The 16,917-nt window shown below is 40.8% G+C and overlaps 1 protein-coding gene across 2 annotated transcripts in view; it reads left to right on the top strand.

Moving 5' to 3' along the window:
• The window catches only part of LOC147021082 (uncharacterized), a 119,015-nt gene extending 102,719 nt beyond the window's left edge, over positions 1-16,296 (top strand). For both annotated transcript variants that reach the window (XM_085890828.1, XM_085890827.1), the window contains exons 13-15: positions 14,022-14,166; positions 14,875-15,057; positions 15,433-16,296. In XM_085890828.1, coding sequence (XP_085746954.1) covers positions 14,022-14,166; positions 14,875-15,057; positions 15,433-15,497 — 393 coding nt within the window. In that variant the 3' untranslated portion in view covers positions 15,498-16,296. The remainder of the gene's footprint in view (positions 1-14,021; positions 14,167-14,874; positions 15,058-15,432) is intronic.
• Positions 16,297-16,917: the final 621 nt, after the last annotated feature.

The following is a 16,917-nucleotide window of genomic DNA, read 5'->3' as shown; positions in this document are numbered from 1 at the left end:
TACCCATACTATGCACGGGAGGGGGCCTGCATCTCAAAAAAAAGTTTTGACCAATAAATTCCACATTCCTGTGACACCTTCAGTTGAACGTCAGGCATGGACAGCCGGTTCATGAAAAAAACCTACTGCTTATTTAGGCAAAAAAAAACACTGTGGCTGACCTCAACAGAAGTAAGGTGGGTCATATTTCTATGATGTCACAATGGCAAAACTGCAATTGCCGAATCCGCGAATGTCACGGGTGGAAACCCTCACATAATTTACTCACTTTCCTTTAAACTCAACCTCTCCATATTTTCATCTAAACAACATCATTCCAATCACAAATTAATACTATACCATTAATCTATTTATAATTCCAGCAATGTGTGTGTGTGTGTGTTTTTGTGTGTCTGTGACCGCCGTTTCTCGACAACCACTGGTCTGATCTGATTGAAACTTGCCAGGTATATTGCTGGCGACCTGAGGATGTGCCTTTTCAAGGTTTGATATTAATCGGACAAATGCTTCCCAAGTTATGGCCATTTATTTACCAACCAATGACAGGACACGTTGCTGCGTAGGCTTGGCCGATGGGGAAGAGATCCTCAGCCGTGTTCCCCATTACGGGTTACAACGTACGGGCTTCCGGAAAGTGATGACTTCGTGTATTCTAATAATTTCTCTATTTCTTATGCGCATTTATAGATAAATACAATGCCCCAATACAGTCGTCATTTACGAGAGCGAAGGAATGGCCTGTGTGTTTGTTTGAAAGGTTTTTTTTTCACGTATGTTTTTTCTCTCTCTCTCTCTCTCTCTCTCTCTCTCTCTCTCTCTCTCTCTCTCTCTCTCTCTCTCTCTCTCTCTCTCTCTCTCTCTCTCTCTCTCTCTCTCTCTCTCTCTCTCTCTCTCTCTCTCTCTCTCTCTCTCTCTTCTCTTCTCTTTGTGTTTTTCCTTGCGACGACATTGCAAAAAGGCAAAATACGTTGGCGCTAATTGAATAATTGGCCATTAAAACTAAATTGAGAATAATCGTAACTGCGATATGCGAACTTCCGGGCCACGCACGTACGGGCACGCGAAAGCAAAGGAACGGCCTGTGTGGTTGCTGTTTCTGGCTCATGGTTTGAAAGTTTTTTTTTTTTTTTGCACATACGGCCATGCACGTACGGGCACGTACTAGTATAACAAAATACAATGTCACAAACACTCATGAGGTAAAGGAATATAGACGCCGTTTCACGTGGCACCCAATACAGATTAATCCGCCGGGCAAGAAATTGTGGGTACAAAACACTTCCGACAGATCGAAAATTAAAATCATAATTGTGTTGAGAAATGTATGAAACCTCCCACCCACCTCAGAATGGATAAAAGCGGGGTCGTTTTGGTGGAAACTCAAAATCACAATTGCAATGAGATATATTATCAAACCAGCGAATGTTTCTTCCAAACCCGTGGTTGTGTTTACTTATGGATCAGGAGCAGTTTTGTACGGATCGAAAGTCAAAACCAAAATTGTATTGAGGTATTTATGAAACTTCCCACCCACCTTAGGACATCTGCTGGGACCCCAAAACGTTCCACACAAAGCTTGACGGGGCTCGCCCAAAAACTGAGGAAGTAGTTCGAGGACGAACAGGCAGACAGACACTCCTGCATAATAAAAACTTTTTTTTAATGCAAAAGATGTGGGGATGTTCCTTCAAAAAGTATGTAAACATGGTAAGGATGGTCACAAGAAATGATCATGTGAAACCATCTCTACTTCTTTCTTTGAATCATGGTTGTGTGTGTGTGTGTGTGTGTGTGTGTGTGTGTGTGTGTGTGTGTGTGTGTGTGTGTGTGTGTGTGCGTGCTTGCGTGAGCTTGTGCGCACGCTTTGCGAAATGTTGAGTGCTTGAATATGTGTGTGTGTGTGTGTGTTCGACATAACCTTACACACACACACACACACACACACACACACACACACACACACACACACCACACACACACACACACACACACACACACACACACACACACACACACACACACACACACACACGATTATTCAAAGAAAGATCTAGAGATGGTTTCACATGATCATTCCTTGTGACCATCTCCACCATGTTTACATACTTTTTGAAGGAACATCCCCACATCCTTTAAAATTTTTAAATGTTTTATTACTTGTGGTGTGTCGGATTTAAGCGTAGATTTTCAGACTCATGAACGTGTTTAGATAGGAGCGCACATCATGGAAAATGAATAAGTGAAACACGTATGTAGATGGCCATTTCAAAGTCATTCTGACAATGTTTCTGTTGACTCCTCATCCGGTACTTTCTTCAAAAAAAAGAAAATTGGACAGTCTCTCGCATCTTGAGAGTTTTATTGACCCAATAATTGTGTCCAACAACTTCCTCCAAAAATGGATAGATTTCCTCATCATGGTCTTGAAACTCCTGCTAAACATCCCGAGCTTACCCATGCAGTGTGCAAAGAGCTAGCTGGGCCCCCACCGAGCCCCCACCACCTGTGCTGTGCATTGCATATATTTACACAGAGGGGGTCTTGTGCATTCAAACTTGGCACAATTGGCTTTTCTTGTTGCTGAAACTTTAAAGGTGTTTTTGGGGTTTTTTTTTTAATGAAGCCAAACATGCTATGAAAACATTTATTACGAGCAAAAGTATGATCATTATTTATGTTGCTACAATGCACCTGGCTATTTCAATAATAATTATGCTTTTCTGCTTGATCTGCATCGCCCAATATTCATGCGCTTCAAATGAAAATTTAATGATTAGAATATATTCACTCAAGTCAGAGCATGTATACATTTAAGAGGTTGTCTATCAGTGATTACTTTAATTTTGAACTAAAATGTTTGGCTTTTGGGTAAACTTACCAAGTACATACAGGAGTTAAGTCAGAAGGCATTGCAAAAATATTTGGATATGTAACAAAAACGGCCCATCTTTCAGGCATCAACAACGACTTTATATTCTCGGTGGGGGAAATAGAAAATTTTCTCTCGAACTCTCAAGACATGCCTTGTTGATCAGAAAACTTTTTACATCACTGTAGATATCATAATTTAAAACATGGCAGATTGCAACAGTACATTCTTTGAACGGCCATTTGACAATGGAGCTCTGAACATAGATCATCCATAATGGTCAATGTTCGAAATTACAAGAGCAGCACATACATATATAAATATATATATATATATATATATATATATATATATATATATATATATATATATATATATATATATATATATATATATATATACAAACATACATACTGGAACATACATAAACAGAGACATTTGAAGGACATTACCATAAAACAGACTAAAAAGAAAAACACAAAACTTTTTGTTGTGCTCCCTTCAAGTGAAATTCGCACAAAGTTAGAGGTAAGGCAGAAAAATGTCGATGTATTAAACTGTTCTTCTTCCTTACCTCATTAACTTTTTGTGAATTTCACTTGAACAGAGCACAACGAAAAGTTTTGTGGTTTCTTTTTAGTCTGTTTCATGGTAATGTCCATCAAATGTCTCTGTTTATGTCTATATTGAAGTTTTGTAGTACCAAGCATCTTTAAAAAAAATAAAAAAAATACATTGTTGCGGCCACGCTTACCGAGACACCAGCTTGTCACTCAGGGGGATTAATCTCCGGTTGTCCTTGGTAGAGCCGGACCTGGGTCCACCGCTCACAATTAACATTGTGGTACGGTGGGTTGTTTTAAAACCACGAACGCCACCCACTCAACCACGAGTTCCAGTATCCGCCGTCTAATTATTCCGTTTAACTCGAGGTCACGTGGTTACCTGAGCGGGGAGCGTGCCCTCAGTAAAGCACCAATCTTATCTGATTAGATTTCAATTAGGGCGGCCGAGCATTTTAACCGCTGGTGCGTGCCGATGGTTTTTGGTCAAATCTGTAGTAATTACCTCCCAGTCTATCTCGGTTCGGACAATGCTTGACCAATGGGAGGAAAGGAAAAACACGGACAGGTTGGAAATCGACCAATACTTTATTAGCAATAAAATAAATAAATAAAATAACTTTTTATTTGCTGAGGTAAATAAAGAATGAATTTCAAAGCAAAATCAATCAAAATGCCAGGAAAGAGACAAAGAGCAGATGCTTATCAGGGGGTCGACTTACAGCTAAACACAGACAAGGGTACCCAGCAGATCATTCAGGGGGAGGGGAGGGGGAGAATCGTCTCGTTCACCAGAAAGTCGTCCGTGAAGCGAAAACGTCCTGAAATGCGTGCATGTGTGTCACGTCCGTCCCCAGCACCCAGGTTTGCCGTGCACCCTCTCGCGGGGCAGCCTTGAATGCCAGTCGAAGTCTGGAGGGCACCGAGATCGTCCGTCGCGGGTTTAGACCCTGGTGTTGTTGGTGATTGACCTGTGCCTCACTTGTTGGCGGCGTTGCTCACACCCACACGCGCACCACACGCTCGCTTGCCGAAGCACTGGGAAGGGCAAATTGTCTCGTTGGCGCTGGTCAGACACCCACTTATTGCTCGCTTCTCTCGCCCTTTGCTTTTTCCTCTCTCCTTTCGCTTTTCTCTCCTCACGATTTTCTCTTCAGACTTTTTCTCTCCTCTTTTCTCCTCAGAACGTACCTCTCACTCGTTTTTATATCTCCGAGCCGTCTCCGCCGGTCAGTCTACTCCAAGCTCACCCTGCCCCACTGGTGCATGGTTACCATGACGACCTGTGCGCTCTCAAAAAAGGAGTGCGTCGGAGCTCACGAAAGAATATTGCAAAGGAAGAATGGGGGGCGGGCATCAGAGCTCGTGAAATAAATGTGTGTAAATGTGTCTGTCGTAAAGAAAAAAGTTTCCCATAAGAGAGGGGATCTGTCCTTTACCCTTCTCAACGCATCACATTTAAGATCCCATTAGACATGGGGATGGGGCTAATCTGAACATGTATTTAAGGAAATAACTGTCTGAGGACCTGGATATGTGGATGCATTCATCATTCCGGATTCTGAAATATATATATATATATATATATATATATATATATATATATATATATATATATATATATATATAACCACTCATTGACTGACTGATATTAATGTTTGGTACCTTCCAGGTGATGTAGAAAGCTTAAATTTAATGAACTAACGGACACCAGAGCCAGCACACTAGAAAATATCACAGAACTGTTGGAAAGTATCCGTTAATGAAAATATAAATAAATGAAAATAAATAAATGAAAAAAGTGAATGCAGGTGAGAGACCCGAGACAATGGGGAAGCGCGGTAATTTTGCTTGCTGATGGACATCTAAGCTGATACACAAGGAAAAATCATGGCATCATTGGAAAAGCATCTGTCAATGAAAATATAAATAAATGTAAAAAAAAAACAAGAAAAAGACGTCATGCAGAGCACAATACTTGCAAAATCCACCCCCTCTCCAAAGGTTGCCATGGATACATCAAATTGTCCATTTCATTAACCCTTTGAACTCTGAACCCCTTGGACTTTCGGCTCTCCCACCCTGGGCTCCCTGGAGAAAAATCCAGCTGTTTGGATTTTCTGGAGGTATGAATAGTAGCTGATAAAATGGCACCTGGGGTATATGGAGGTTTGAATAGCAGCCAGTAAAACGGCTGCTCGGGTTCAAATGGTTAAGATTAATATTGACAATCTTAATAAAAGTTCAGGTGAATCGGATAAAAATTGATTATTTTTCAGATTGAAATTGATGATTTTAGAAGTTTGACTTTAAGTTGACCTTTGACCATTTGACCTCAGAAATAGTTGCTTTCCCAATTCAGTGATGGAATATGCAAATCCTGCTCAACTTTCAAGTGAGTAGGATGGAAATTGACGATTTTTCAGTTGAAAATTGATGATTTTAGAAGTTTGACCTTGAGTTGACCATTGACCTTTTGACCTCAAAAATAGTTGCTTTCCAAATTCAGTGATGGAATATGCAAATCCTGCTCAACTTTCAAGTGAGTAGGATGGAAATTGACGATTTTTCAGTTGAAAATTGATGATTTTAGAAGTTTGACCTTGAGTTGACCATTGACCTTTTGACCTCAAAAATAGTTGCTTTCCAAATTCAGTGATGCAATATGCAAATACTGTTTAAATTTCAGGTCAATCGGGTGAAAATGACTTTTAGAAATTTGATCTCAAGATGACCTTTGATCATTGACCTCAAAATCAATAGGCATCTCAGTTCAGACTACCCCTACAACATGGTAAAGTTTCATGATGATCAATTTAGAATTGTGATCTGTAGGTGATAAACACACAAACAGACAAACAAGAAAAAGATGCCATGCAGAGCATGCCACATGCAAAATTTATCAAACAAATTTGACCTCAAAAAAAAATTGCTGGTTGAATTCAATGACCAAATATGCAACTCCTCTTCAAATTTCAAGTGAATCGGATGAAAATTGACAATTTTATAAATACCACCTTAGTTGTTGACCTTGGGCCTATATTGACCTTTTGGTCCATGTTGACCTCAAAAATAATTGGTCGGTTGAATTCAGTGACTTGAAAAATAAATCCTCTTCAAATTTCAAGTCCATCGGATGAAAATTGAGGATTTTGGAAATCCCACCAAAGTTGTTGACCTTCAGCCTATGTTGACTTTTTGACCTCAAAAACAATATGGTTCTTCTTTTTTGGCAAGCTCGACCATGTGGTGAAGTTTTATGACGATCGGTTTCAAATTGTGACCTATAGGCAATAGTCAGACAGACAGACAGATTTAACAAAATCGACTGACCAATGTATTTGAAAAATCTTCGATTTTGCAAGTATTTAATGTAGGTGAATGATCCGAGACAATGGAAAAGCAAGGTCTGTTATTGCATACCCTGCTACTATATATATATATATATATATATATATATATATATATATATATATATATATATATATATATATATATATATATATATATATGACCAAAAAGGAACCCGAAGAAGTGAAGAGAAAAGATGGAGTCATCAGGAGGAACCTGTATACAAGTGTGTGTGTGTGTGTGTGTGTGTGTGTGTGTGTGTATATCTTTATAAATATATATATATATATATATATATATATATATATATATATATATATATATATACATATACAAGTTTACTGCTTGAAGGTGAGACTACTTATCCCCACACATCTATTTATTCCAAATTCATTGTGGGAGAGAAGGGAGAGGGGAGAGGGGGAAATTTGAGAAAGATAATGTTGAAAAACAGAAAGGGGGCAAGCTAGAGGGGAGAGAAAGGTGGAAAGATGTTGCAATAGGTAACACAACAAGAAAGGAGGGAATGGGAATTTACAGGGCAAAGGAGGAGGTATGCAGATTGGGTCCAAAGTTTTGTCATATTTTGCATACGTAATGTTAGATGTCGCTTCATGGCTATCCAGGTTGAGCAACTGTCTCCATTAAGCACCTTCTGAATGAATGTTTTTTTCAATACGTGTCTGGATTTGACACCAGATTTTTATGGTGATTCTGTCCCTAAACTGAATTGAATCTCATCTAACGAGTTACAAACAAATAGGTTCACAAAAAGAATACAAAAATTGGTTTTTTGTTCTTTTGTTTGTTAAATAAATAAGATGTAGGGATGGTTTATAATACCAAAGGGTGATGGAAAAAGGTCGGGATAATTGCATAATGTCAAACTCAAACCACGTATACATAAATGGCAAAACCATGAAAGACATGAAAGACAAAAATCTTTTTTGCATTTTGAACAAATGTTTGTAGTTGAACGAGTAATGAATAGTTTGGGCAAGATTCATAACCATTACCATACCACCGAATGTGTTGCTCATTGTAATGGGTTTGCGGAGGTCCATGTTGTGCTCGAAGTTCCCAGTTGGGAACTTTAAAAATGAAAAACATGTCGGGATGCTTCCATCGTGCTGTTATTGAGGTAGACGTTCTTTTATACAAATGGTGCGTTGAATTTTGACATGATGCAATAATCCCAACCTTGTTGCTTTATTTTTTTTATTTTTTTTTATTTTTGGCACTGCAAACCAACCCTGCATGCTTTTTAATTGGAGTGTTTCAAACTTGTAATGAACATCACTGTGCAAAAGCTTGGGTTAGTCTCATGATATTCATACTTTCGGGTACATTCATCGAATTATCAGTGATGCAGGCAGTCATATGTGTTTTTTACCCATGCACGCAAAGCAAAAGCTGAACTTCCAGATGAGTTAAGCAATTGGTTCAGGTTTATCCGTCCATCTGTCTACAAATGTCAGTTTCTGATGGAGGCACAACTTATTTAAATTGAATGTTATCTTTTGAACACGAATCGGAACATGAATAGGAAGACAAGTTTGCCATTTTACCATACTTTGGCTTTGAATTTATGCCGATCGCACATGCGCAGAGAGGAGTGAGGTAATATTTCTACTCTGTCTGCTTACCTGGTTGCAGTATACTCTAGTTACAGTGAACAGAAATTATAGTTGCAGAACTCTCAAGTTACAGTAAACCATTGTTTTACATAGGGGTTACATTCCTGAAAACCCCTGCGTAAACCAAATCCGCGTTAAATAAAACCTATGGCCTATGGGAAAAGGGGGGTAAGGTTCCAGGCTCAGTCTTCTAGCCTATAAACTCATGCATCATGTGCTGGAGCGGTTTACGGGAACCACCCTCATGTGCATTGTAAAACCAGAGTATTCACTACCCCCTTATGTTGTCTGCACATTTCGTTATTATGGCAGATACTGGACTCGTTAACGACAGAATGTCTGCCCAGTGACGCTGCACTCTCGCCTCAACCAAGCTGATCCCAAAGCTTATTCAAAACTGTGTCAAAGACATCACTTCCCTCCACTTTTTTTTACATTTGGTTCAGCATTAGCAACAGTTTTCCTCTTCACAGCCATGGTTAAAAATCACTGAGAGCGATTCCACAGAGCCCAATCATGTATCTCACATGGTACATGCTCGTGAGAGATGTGAGAGTCATGATTGGGTCTTGTGGTCTTCTTATTTATATGTTAACTGCCATTGACATTGTATGTGATACATGATTGGGAGCCTCGGTAGTACGCATTTCTGTCTACGCTGTCGCTGATGACTCGCCAACAAGTGATGAAGCCGGTCCGGCGGCTGAGGGGGCTTGTAGCATTGGGATATTGTTTTTGTGTAAATAATCGAGGCTTGTGGAAGAGCTAGTACACCGAACTGATCATGACATAGCAGGATGCAAAAGGAACAGTAGAGAGAGAGAGGGGGGAAACACCAACAGCAGAGTAAAAGGCCAAGATAAAGGTAGACTTGGACAAACAAACGGTGTGGGGAGGAATGGGGAGCAGGAGAGGGTGCATAGGATGCACAAGATGGATACAGAAGGAAACTCTAAGGAGGGAAAACTGGAAATTTGGATGGAGGAGGGTTTGGGGAGGGGAGGAGGGGGAGGGGGATTATGAGGGTAGAAAATATCATGGTTTTGAATTGTAGACTATCTGAGAACATGGTGAACAGCTGTCTTGAAGACCTGGAGGGAAGAATGAGCTTGAAGAGGAAATAGAAGCTGGTTCCACAGGTTGGGGAAAAAGAAACAAATGAGTGGAGGTGAGTAGTGATCCTGGATTTTGGGAGTTTCACCAGAAGGGGGTTGATGACGGAGAGACCACCGACCTGTCTGCGACGGTGAAGTAATGGACCCAGAGACTCAGTTTCATTCCGGGAGATTCCAATAATCTTGAAGGCCTTGGCTTCCACGGCATCAAACTGAGCAAATTGTGAGGCAGTGAAGCCATCCCAGAGGGGGAGAGCAGTACTCCATCAAGCTGCAGATGAAAACCTTGTTGTTGGATATAAGATCAGGTGTGCCAAGGAAGGACTTTGTATGACGGAGGATGCCTAATCAGTGGCTGGCTTTGTCGGCCAACTTCGAAATGTGATTTTCCCGAGAAAGGTCATGGCTGATAGTGGGACTCAAGTGTTTGAATGACTGAACTTCCCCAAGAGGCTTGTTCAGAAAGTAGATAGGAGGGTTTGCCAGATGATCCTTTTGGAGAGAGATAGTGAGAGTGTGAGATTTGTCAGAATTGAAAAACATATCGCAATGAAAATGTTTGATCAGCTTGTAATTTTTTGACGGTCTGAACAGAGGAAAAATGGATTCTCATGTATGTGCTGCTTGTGACTGTCTGCATTGGTGGAGGGATACCGAGGAGACACAAGGGCTTTGTTAGGATGTTTAAACATTTGACCAACCATATTTTCAATGCATATTCACCCTGAACCAGTAGACATGTGTTTAAGCGCTTGCACACGGACAAACATTTTGGGACATTTTCTCATGGCTAAAGTGGGCAATGTATGCAATCGTAAGGAGAGTGAGACCTGGTTAAATAATAATGTCATGATGGCTTTGGGTGAATATAATAAGAATAAATTCCCTTCCTTGTGATGAAAGGAGAATTGCCTTATTGGGATACTTTTGCTTTAATCAGGAGGTGTCCATAAAAGATGGGACTACTGTATAAAGTTGTTCCATAAAGTAAAACACAAAGCAAAAACAACAAGCCGCAGTGTGGTCACATGTCCTTTAGATACACTGGAGCTCACATAGAAGGAGGGAAGTGAAATGGCCACAAGAATGATGACTCATCTCACACAAAGCGGGTACCTTTGTGTAATAACATTATCAGTTTTATCTCGTATTTTGATTCTGATTTAAGTATTCTGAAACTAAAGGATCTGATTTGAAAAATCTACCTCATGAGTTGGATTAGTTTGAATTTTGTAAAGTGGGACAAATTATGTCGTCAGATTTATATTTTTGGTGGTCTACATGCAAATAGGAATTCAAACTTTTTCAAATTGTTAATACAATGTAATACCAAGAAAAAAGAACAATCAGAGATTGCAGACCCTCACCAGGACTTCTTTTGAGTGGTGAATTTTTTTTATAGGTTTTAGGGTAAATCCCATATGGCTGCCAAACCATGTGACCAATGACATCATATTTGTGACTTTTTTCTTCCTCATTGACAGGCGGTCATACGTGTAAAGTTTTGCCTCAATTTATTCAGCCACTTCAGAGAAGAAGATATTTGAAGGTTTAAAAAAAAACAACATTATGGCTGCTAAATCACATGACGGATGACATAATGAATATTTTTTTCGGTGGACCATTTTATCCCAAGATGACCCTCAAAAATTTTCATACTGATCGGATGTGCCGTTCTACATATGCAATTATGACGTCATAATGAGGGCACGGATGTCATCAGAAAAAAAATCATACTCATTCCCCATGAGGAGTACGTGCTATGTGCCAAGTTTCAATATTTTCGTTGGTGAGGTTTCAGAGATAGAGAAGTCCAAAGTTTTTCCGTTTTTCCAATGTGGCTGCCACAGCACGTGACCTATGATGTCGTAATTATGATTACTAGTGCGTGCCCGTACGTGCGTGGCCGTACGTGCAAAAATAAAAAAATAAAAACTTTCAAACCGCATGCCAGAAACAACAACCACACAGGCCGTTCCTTTGCTCTCGTGTGGCCGTACGTGCAAAAAACAAACAAACAAAAAAAACTTTCAAACAACCACACAGGCCGTTCCTTCGCTCTCGTAAACGATGACTGCATTGGGGCATTGTGTTTATCTATAAATGCGGATAAGAAATCGAGAAATTATTAGAATACAGTAAGTCATCACTATCCGGAAGTCTGTACGTTGTAACCCGTAATGGGGAACGCGCTCTAACTTGGCCATTACTTGGGAACCACTTGTCCGATTAATTTCAAACCTTGAAAAGGCAAACAAACAGAGATTGCTGGAATTATAGATAGAAGATACATACTGTGGGTGCAAAACGCCAAGCAACGTGTCCTGTCATTGGTAACTGAGGATCTCTTCCCCGACGGCCACGCCTACGCAGCAACGTGTCCTGTCATTGGTTTGGTAAATAAATGGCCATAACTTGGGAACCACTTGTCTGATAGTATCAAACCTTGGAAAGGCACATACTCAGGGCCCCAGCAATATAGCTGGCAAGTTTCAATTAGATCGGACCAGTCGTTGTCGAGAAACAGTGGTCACAGACACACAGAGATTGCTGGAATTATCGATAGATAACATTCTACATGAGTCGTCGCACCAATGATCCATAGCTCGACTGTGGTAAGTGTAGTATGATCCGTGTGTTGTGAGTAGTTAGATAGCCATGTCACAGGGATGTGTCAGAGTAAGTTATAACTGTTCCAAGTGATGCCGAGGAGGCAGCGTATTTAATTCATAGACAGGGTAGACAGATTAATGAATTATGTATATGCAAAACCTCTTGTTTGTGTGCAGGGCTAGGTGCGATCTTCCCATTTCCAGAGGCACACATCATGTGTGCAAAAAGGCCAATTATGATCTCTCTGGCCAGTGTATGCCAGCTATGGTGGCACAGTGGGCTGTGGAGCCCACAGGAAAAGATGTACGTTTATATTTATCGGGTACCCAAGAGGGAGACTCTTCCTAGGAGGAAGAAGAGAAAGGGAGTCTGCAATAACGAGGAAGGACAGCGAAAGGCTCGTGAGCAAACTCAGTCCATGAAGAGGATTGGAGTCGACCTGGAGAGTTAGAGACCACCGGGAGTCCACCAGGAAAGGCTCGTGCACGAGAGTCCACAAGAGAGGCTCAGGAGAGAAAGGAGAGGCTCATGTGCAAAGAGGCCAGAGACCTTCCTTGGAGGAGGGAGCCTCTGTGGAATCGATCCAAGCTGGGATCACCCTGTGTTTTTGGAGGGCCTAGAGGAAAACAGGACAACGGGAACCACATGGCCAGGTTGAAGGCCTACTCATCGTCACTGGCCCTACTTGTGGCCATTTTTATTTCGTGTTTGGGAGCCATTGTTACTGGCTCTCGTCTTGCACCTGGTTTCTTTAAAACGGGCTGCATTGTGTTGAACTACGTCCACCCTGTACATCAGAGAAAAGGGAAGTCCCGCCTGCATAAAAGGCAACTCCTGCATTATCGTGTTGCAAAAGTGTGATCTGTGGCGCCCAGTGGGTTATGTTTTGCGGTTTATTTCTCATTCATTGTGTATAAGTTTGTGTATTCCCATTCTCCTCTTTGTGTCTTTTGACTCGCTTAGTTTGTTCTGCTTATCATAGCGTCTTGTTAGCCCTCTTCCCTGTGCTTTTCCCCAAAAAATATATAGATATTTAAAAGGTAAGAAAGCATGTTTTGGCCATCTGCTTTCTATGTTGGTTTGCCGTCGTTTCAGCTCATTTGGGCGACCTTGAGGAATGGTAAAGTAAAGTAATATTGAACGCAGTGTATTTGAAGCCAGTTTCGGTCCATCCGTCCAGCGTCAGTGTTTATCGGTGTGGACACGACAATATATTTTGCTAACTTAGACTATTTTTAGAGCATGTACTGTATGTATATGCACTCACATTCTTAATACACATCCTTTATAGATGTACTTGCATTGTAATTGTATGTACTTTATAGACGTGCTTGCATTGTAGTTGTAATACTTTATCGAGGTACTCGGTTGAAGAAAGATGAGGTGTAACACTGGCTACCACCAGTTGGCGTTTGTGGCCTATGTTAGCACGTTATGTGCAGATAGACAGACAGACAGACAAACAAATAGACCCAAATTGAATTCCCTCTTCTCTGGTGAGGGTAATCATAGTATGATTTCATTTTGTTAGACGGTAATGGTTTGAGTGTCCATTTTGAGTTTGAGAGGTCGGTGGTTTGAACCCCGGCTGAGTCATACCAAAGACTTTAAAAAATGGCCCGTGCTGCTTCCTTGCTTGACGCTCAGCGTTCAAAAAGAATAGAACATTGGACAAACAACCATAAGTTTTTAATAATATTGCAAGATTTGATGGGCCTAATGGCCTCCTCCTGTGTCAAAGTTTCTTGGAAGGGAACTAATCATTATTATATAAAGTGGTTCCAGTTGGTATTCCACGCTTTTATTCAAGACTATCGAGCAAACCCCCTTTCCTTTATGCCGACATTTTGCTCCTGGCCACCATGTTTTACAGCAATATGAGAATTGGCGTCCAAGCCAACCTGACAGCTTCTTCTCGTCGGGTGAGGACTGTGTCGTGCTTGTCTGGCACGAAAATGGCCAGTGGAATGATGTTCCGTGCAACTACCATCTCTCGTACACGTGCAAAATGAGTACAGGTGAGTGCAATCAGCTCTCTCTCTCTCTCTCTCTCTCTCTCTCTCTCTCTCTCTCTCTCTCTCTCTCTCTCTCTCTCTCTCTCTCTCTCTCTCTCTCTCTCTCTCTCTTTCTCTCTTTCTCTCTTTCTCTCTTTCTCTCTTTCTCTCTTTCTCTCTTTCTCTCTTTCTCTCTTTCTCTCTTTCTCTCTTTCTCTCTTTCTCTCTTTCTCTCTTTCTCTCTTTCTCTCTTTCTCTCTTTCTCTCTTTCTCTCTTTCTCTCTTTCTCTCTTTCTCTCTTTCTCTCTTTCTCTCTTTCTCTCTTTCTCTCTTTCTCTCTTTCTCTCTTTCTCTCTTTCTCTCTTTCTCTCTTTCTCTCTTTCTCTCTTTCTCTCTTTCTCTCTTTCTCTCTTTCTCTCTTTCTCTCTCTCCTTATTTGTAATAGGTATGTTATATCTGTTTCCCATAAAGTTGATATGGCACAAAGTGTCTTTTCAACACAAAATGCCATGGTCTCACTTTCTTGTTTCAATCTGTCTTTAGCTTTGGCCACCCATGACTTCATCACCAACAATTTAAAAGTGTTTATCGGTAAAAGCAGATCAGATTTCCCTTTACAATTGTGAAAGTGTCAAACAGCCTCTATATACACCCGACAGGTCGAGGAGGAACCTCAGTGTGACCTTTTTTCACTCCTTTCCTTCTCTCTGTTATTTTGGTGCAACGCTTTAGTGTCGTGTGACCCCCCTCCGATCGTCAGCCACGCCCGACTCCTCGGACGACCTCGTGGACGTTACGAGGTGGGCGCATATGTGCGATACATATGCCAGCGAGGATGCCGTCAGCGTCACACACCCATCATTCGGTGTGGGCCTGATGGTACTTGGGAAATTCCCCGCATCTCCTGCCATCCACGTAAGCCGCTCTTCGCATCACCCTAGTTGTAGCCATTTCTAGTTCCACAACAGCTTTGGTCAACGTGTGACACATCCTTGGGCATTGTTACAAGTGGAGTCATACACACACATATATATATATATATATATATATATATATATTTATTTTCAGGCTGAAATATCACTTTTCTTTATTTATTTATTTTTTACAAACAGGCAGTCTCCCAAGATACACACTCGATTCCACAGTTATGAATAATTATTAGAAAAGGCTTGAGCAAGTTTTCCTGGCACTCTGTAACTTGTTTGAACTGCCTCTACCGCCACTTTTTTCGTTTCACAGCCCTGACAATGATGTTGTTTTCACACTGATTCCCAACCGCACACCCAACAGGACAAACCCACAGCTTGCAACGACGAATGTGGCTGTTTCACCCCAGCAAGCACCTTGGACATTGAACACTAAAACATCCAAACACAGCTGGAGACAAGCCACTGGAGGTTTAGCCATTTTTCATCCAAAGCCTCATGCTACGTGAGCTGCTGCGCCACTGCTTTTTTATTTTTATTTTTTTCTTTTACATGCTGGTCATCTCCTCTATTCCTTCCTTACATTTAATAGCAATCTCCTTGCAAGTCTGGCTGTTGATTTTGCAGGCAAAGTTGGCTCCCACATGACGTTATCCTTCGTGTGATTATGCCGTCTCGAGGGCCGATGAATTAGAATTTTGGGACGTACACTACTATATCGTCAAACTATGCATTTTTGGAGCTAAAGCAATTTTCAAAAGGCAGCTTGGCTGGAAAACCGCGACGGAGATGAAATGTCGCAATTATTTATGTCTTTTTTTTTATTTACAGAAATTGGGAATTTTTTTATTTCATGTTATTTTCTGTAAAGAGCTTGAAACGTAGTGTTTGATTTAAAAATAAAATTAAAAATAAACAAAAGGTCTTACAAATAGATTTTTTTTTTTTTTTTAGCAGAAGATGAATTTCTCATTTTTTTTGTTTTTTTTTACAGAAATGTTAATTAATCGCTGATGATATTTTTTACAGTCCATCTCATTTCATGAACTATCATCTTTCCATCCCAGACGAACTGTCTTCGTCATACGTCGTCCACGTGCTTTAAACAAAATCCAGAAATGAGTTTTGAGGAGACGTTTCTGAATCCAACTTGGTTATCTTTAAACCACTTCATTGTTTGTATAAATAAAATTGTGATGAAAGAAAACTCAATCAAACCCATATTCTAGTTGTGAGATTATTTTGAGGAATGTTCTCGATATTTAAGTTTATATCTTGGAGGTGATGTAGTGAAGGTGTGAAACGCATCCTCCATCCCAACCCCAAGCTATCTCGTGGAGGACCAGGAGAACTGACAAGCTGAATATCTCGTGGGTTCAAACTTGTTTTGGAGAATACGAGGTGCACCAGCTTGATTATAGCTTAGAGGTATGCACACTCACCCCTGAGTTGTCTAGCCTGGGTTCAAATCTCGACCCTGCAATAAACTGTCATCCCAGTGTTTTGCAGGCAGGGTGAAGCATCAATGTATGTGCCGTCCCTTGGATGGACGTTAAGATGGAAGAGCTATCTGCCAACACTGGACGCTGATGGAAGTTAAATATCCCAAAATGTTTTTCGTAAACGGTTAACGAGCTATCGTCAGCACTCAGGACAAATTACAAATTCTTGTCACTTTCAGTTGAGCATTCAGTCCTGTCCAGGCGGTTCGTGAAAGCCAGACCAAAAATGTCCCTCTCCGGCCGACCACAGAAGTTGCCTCGAAGCTGTCTAGCCTGGGTTTGAATTCCAACCCAGCTATAAACTATCATTCTGGTGTTTCACAGGAAATTGCAGAGGAATTACTTGA

The sequence above is a fragment of the Eptatretus burgeri genome, chromosome 8 (genome assembly GCF_056783735.1).
Source record: "Eptatretus burgeri isolate ZD-2024b chromosome 8, Ebu_testis_v1, whole genome shotgun sequence".
Classification (NCBI taxonomy): domain Eukaryota; kingdom Metazoa; phylum Chordata; class Myxini; order Myxiniformes; family Myxinidae; genus Eptatretus; species Eptatretus burgeri.
This window is presented reverse-complemented; position numbering and strand designations above follow the sequence as displayed.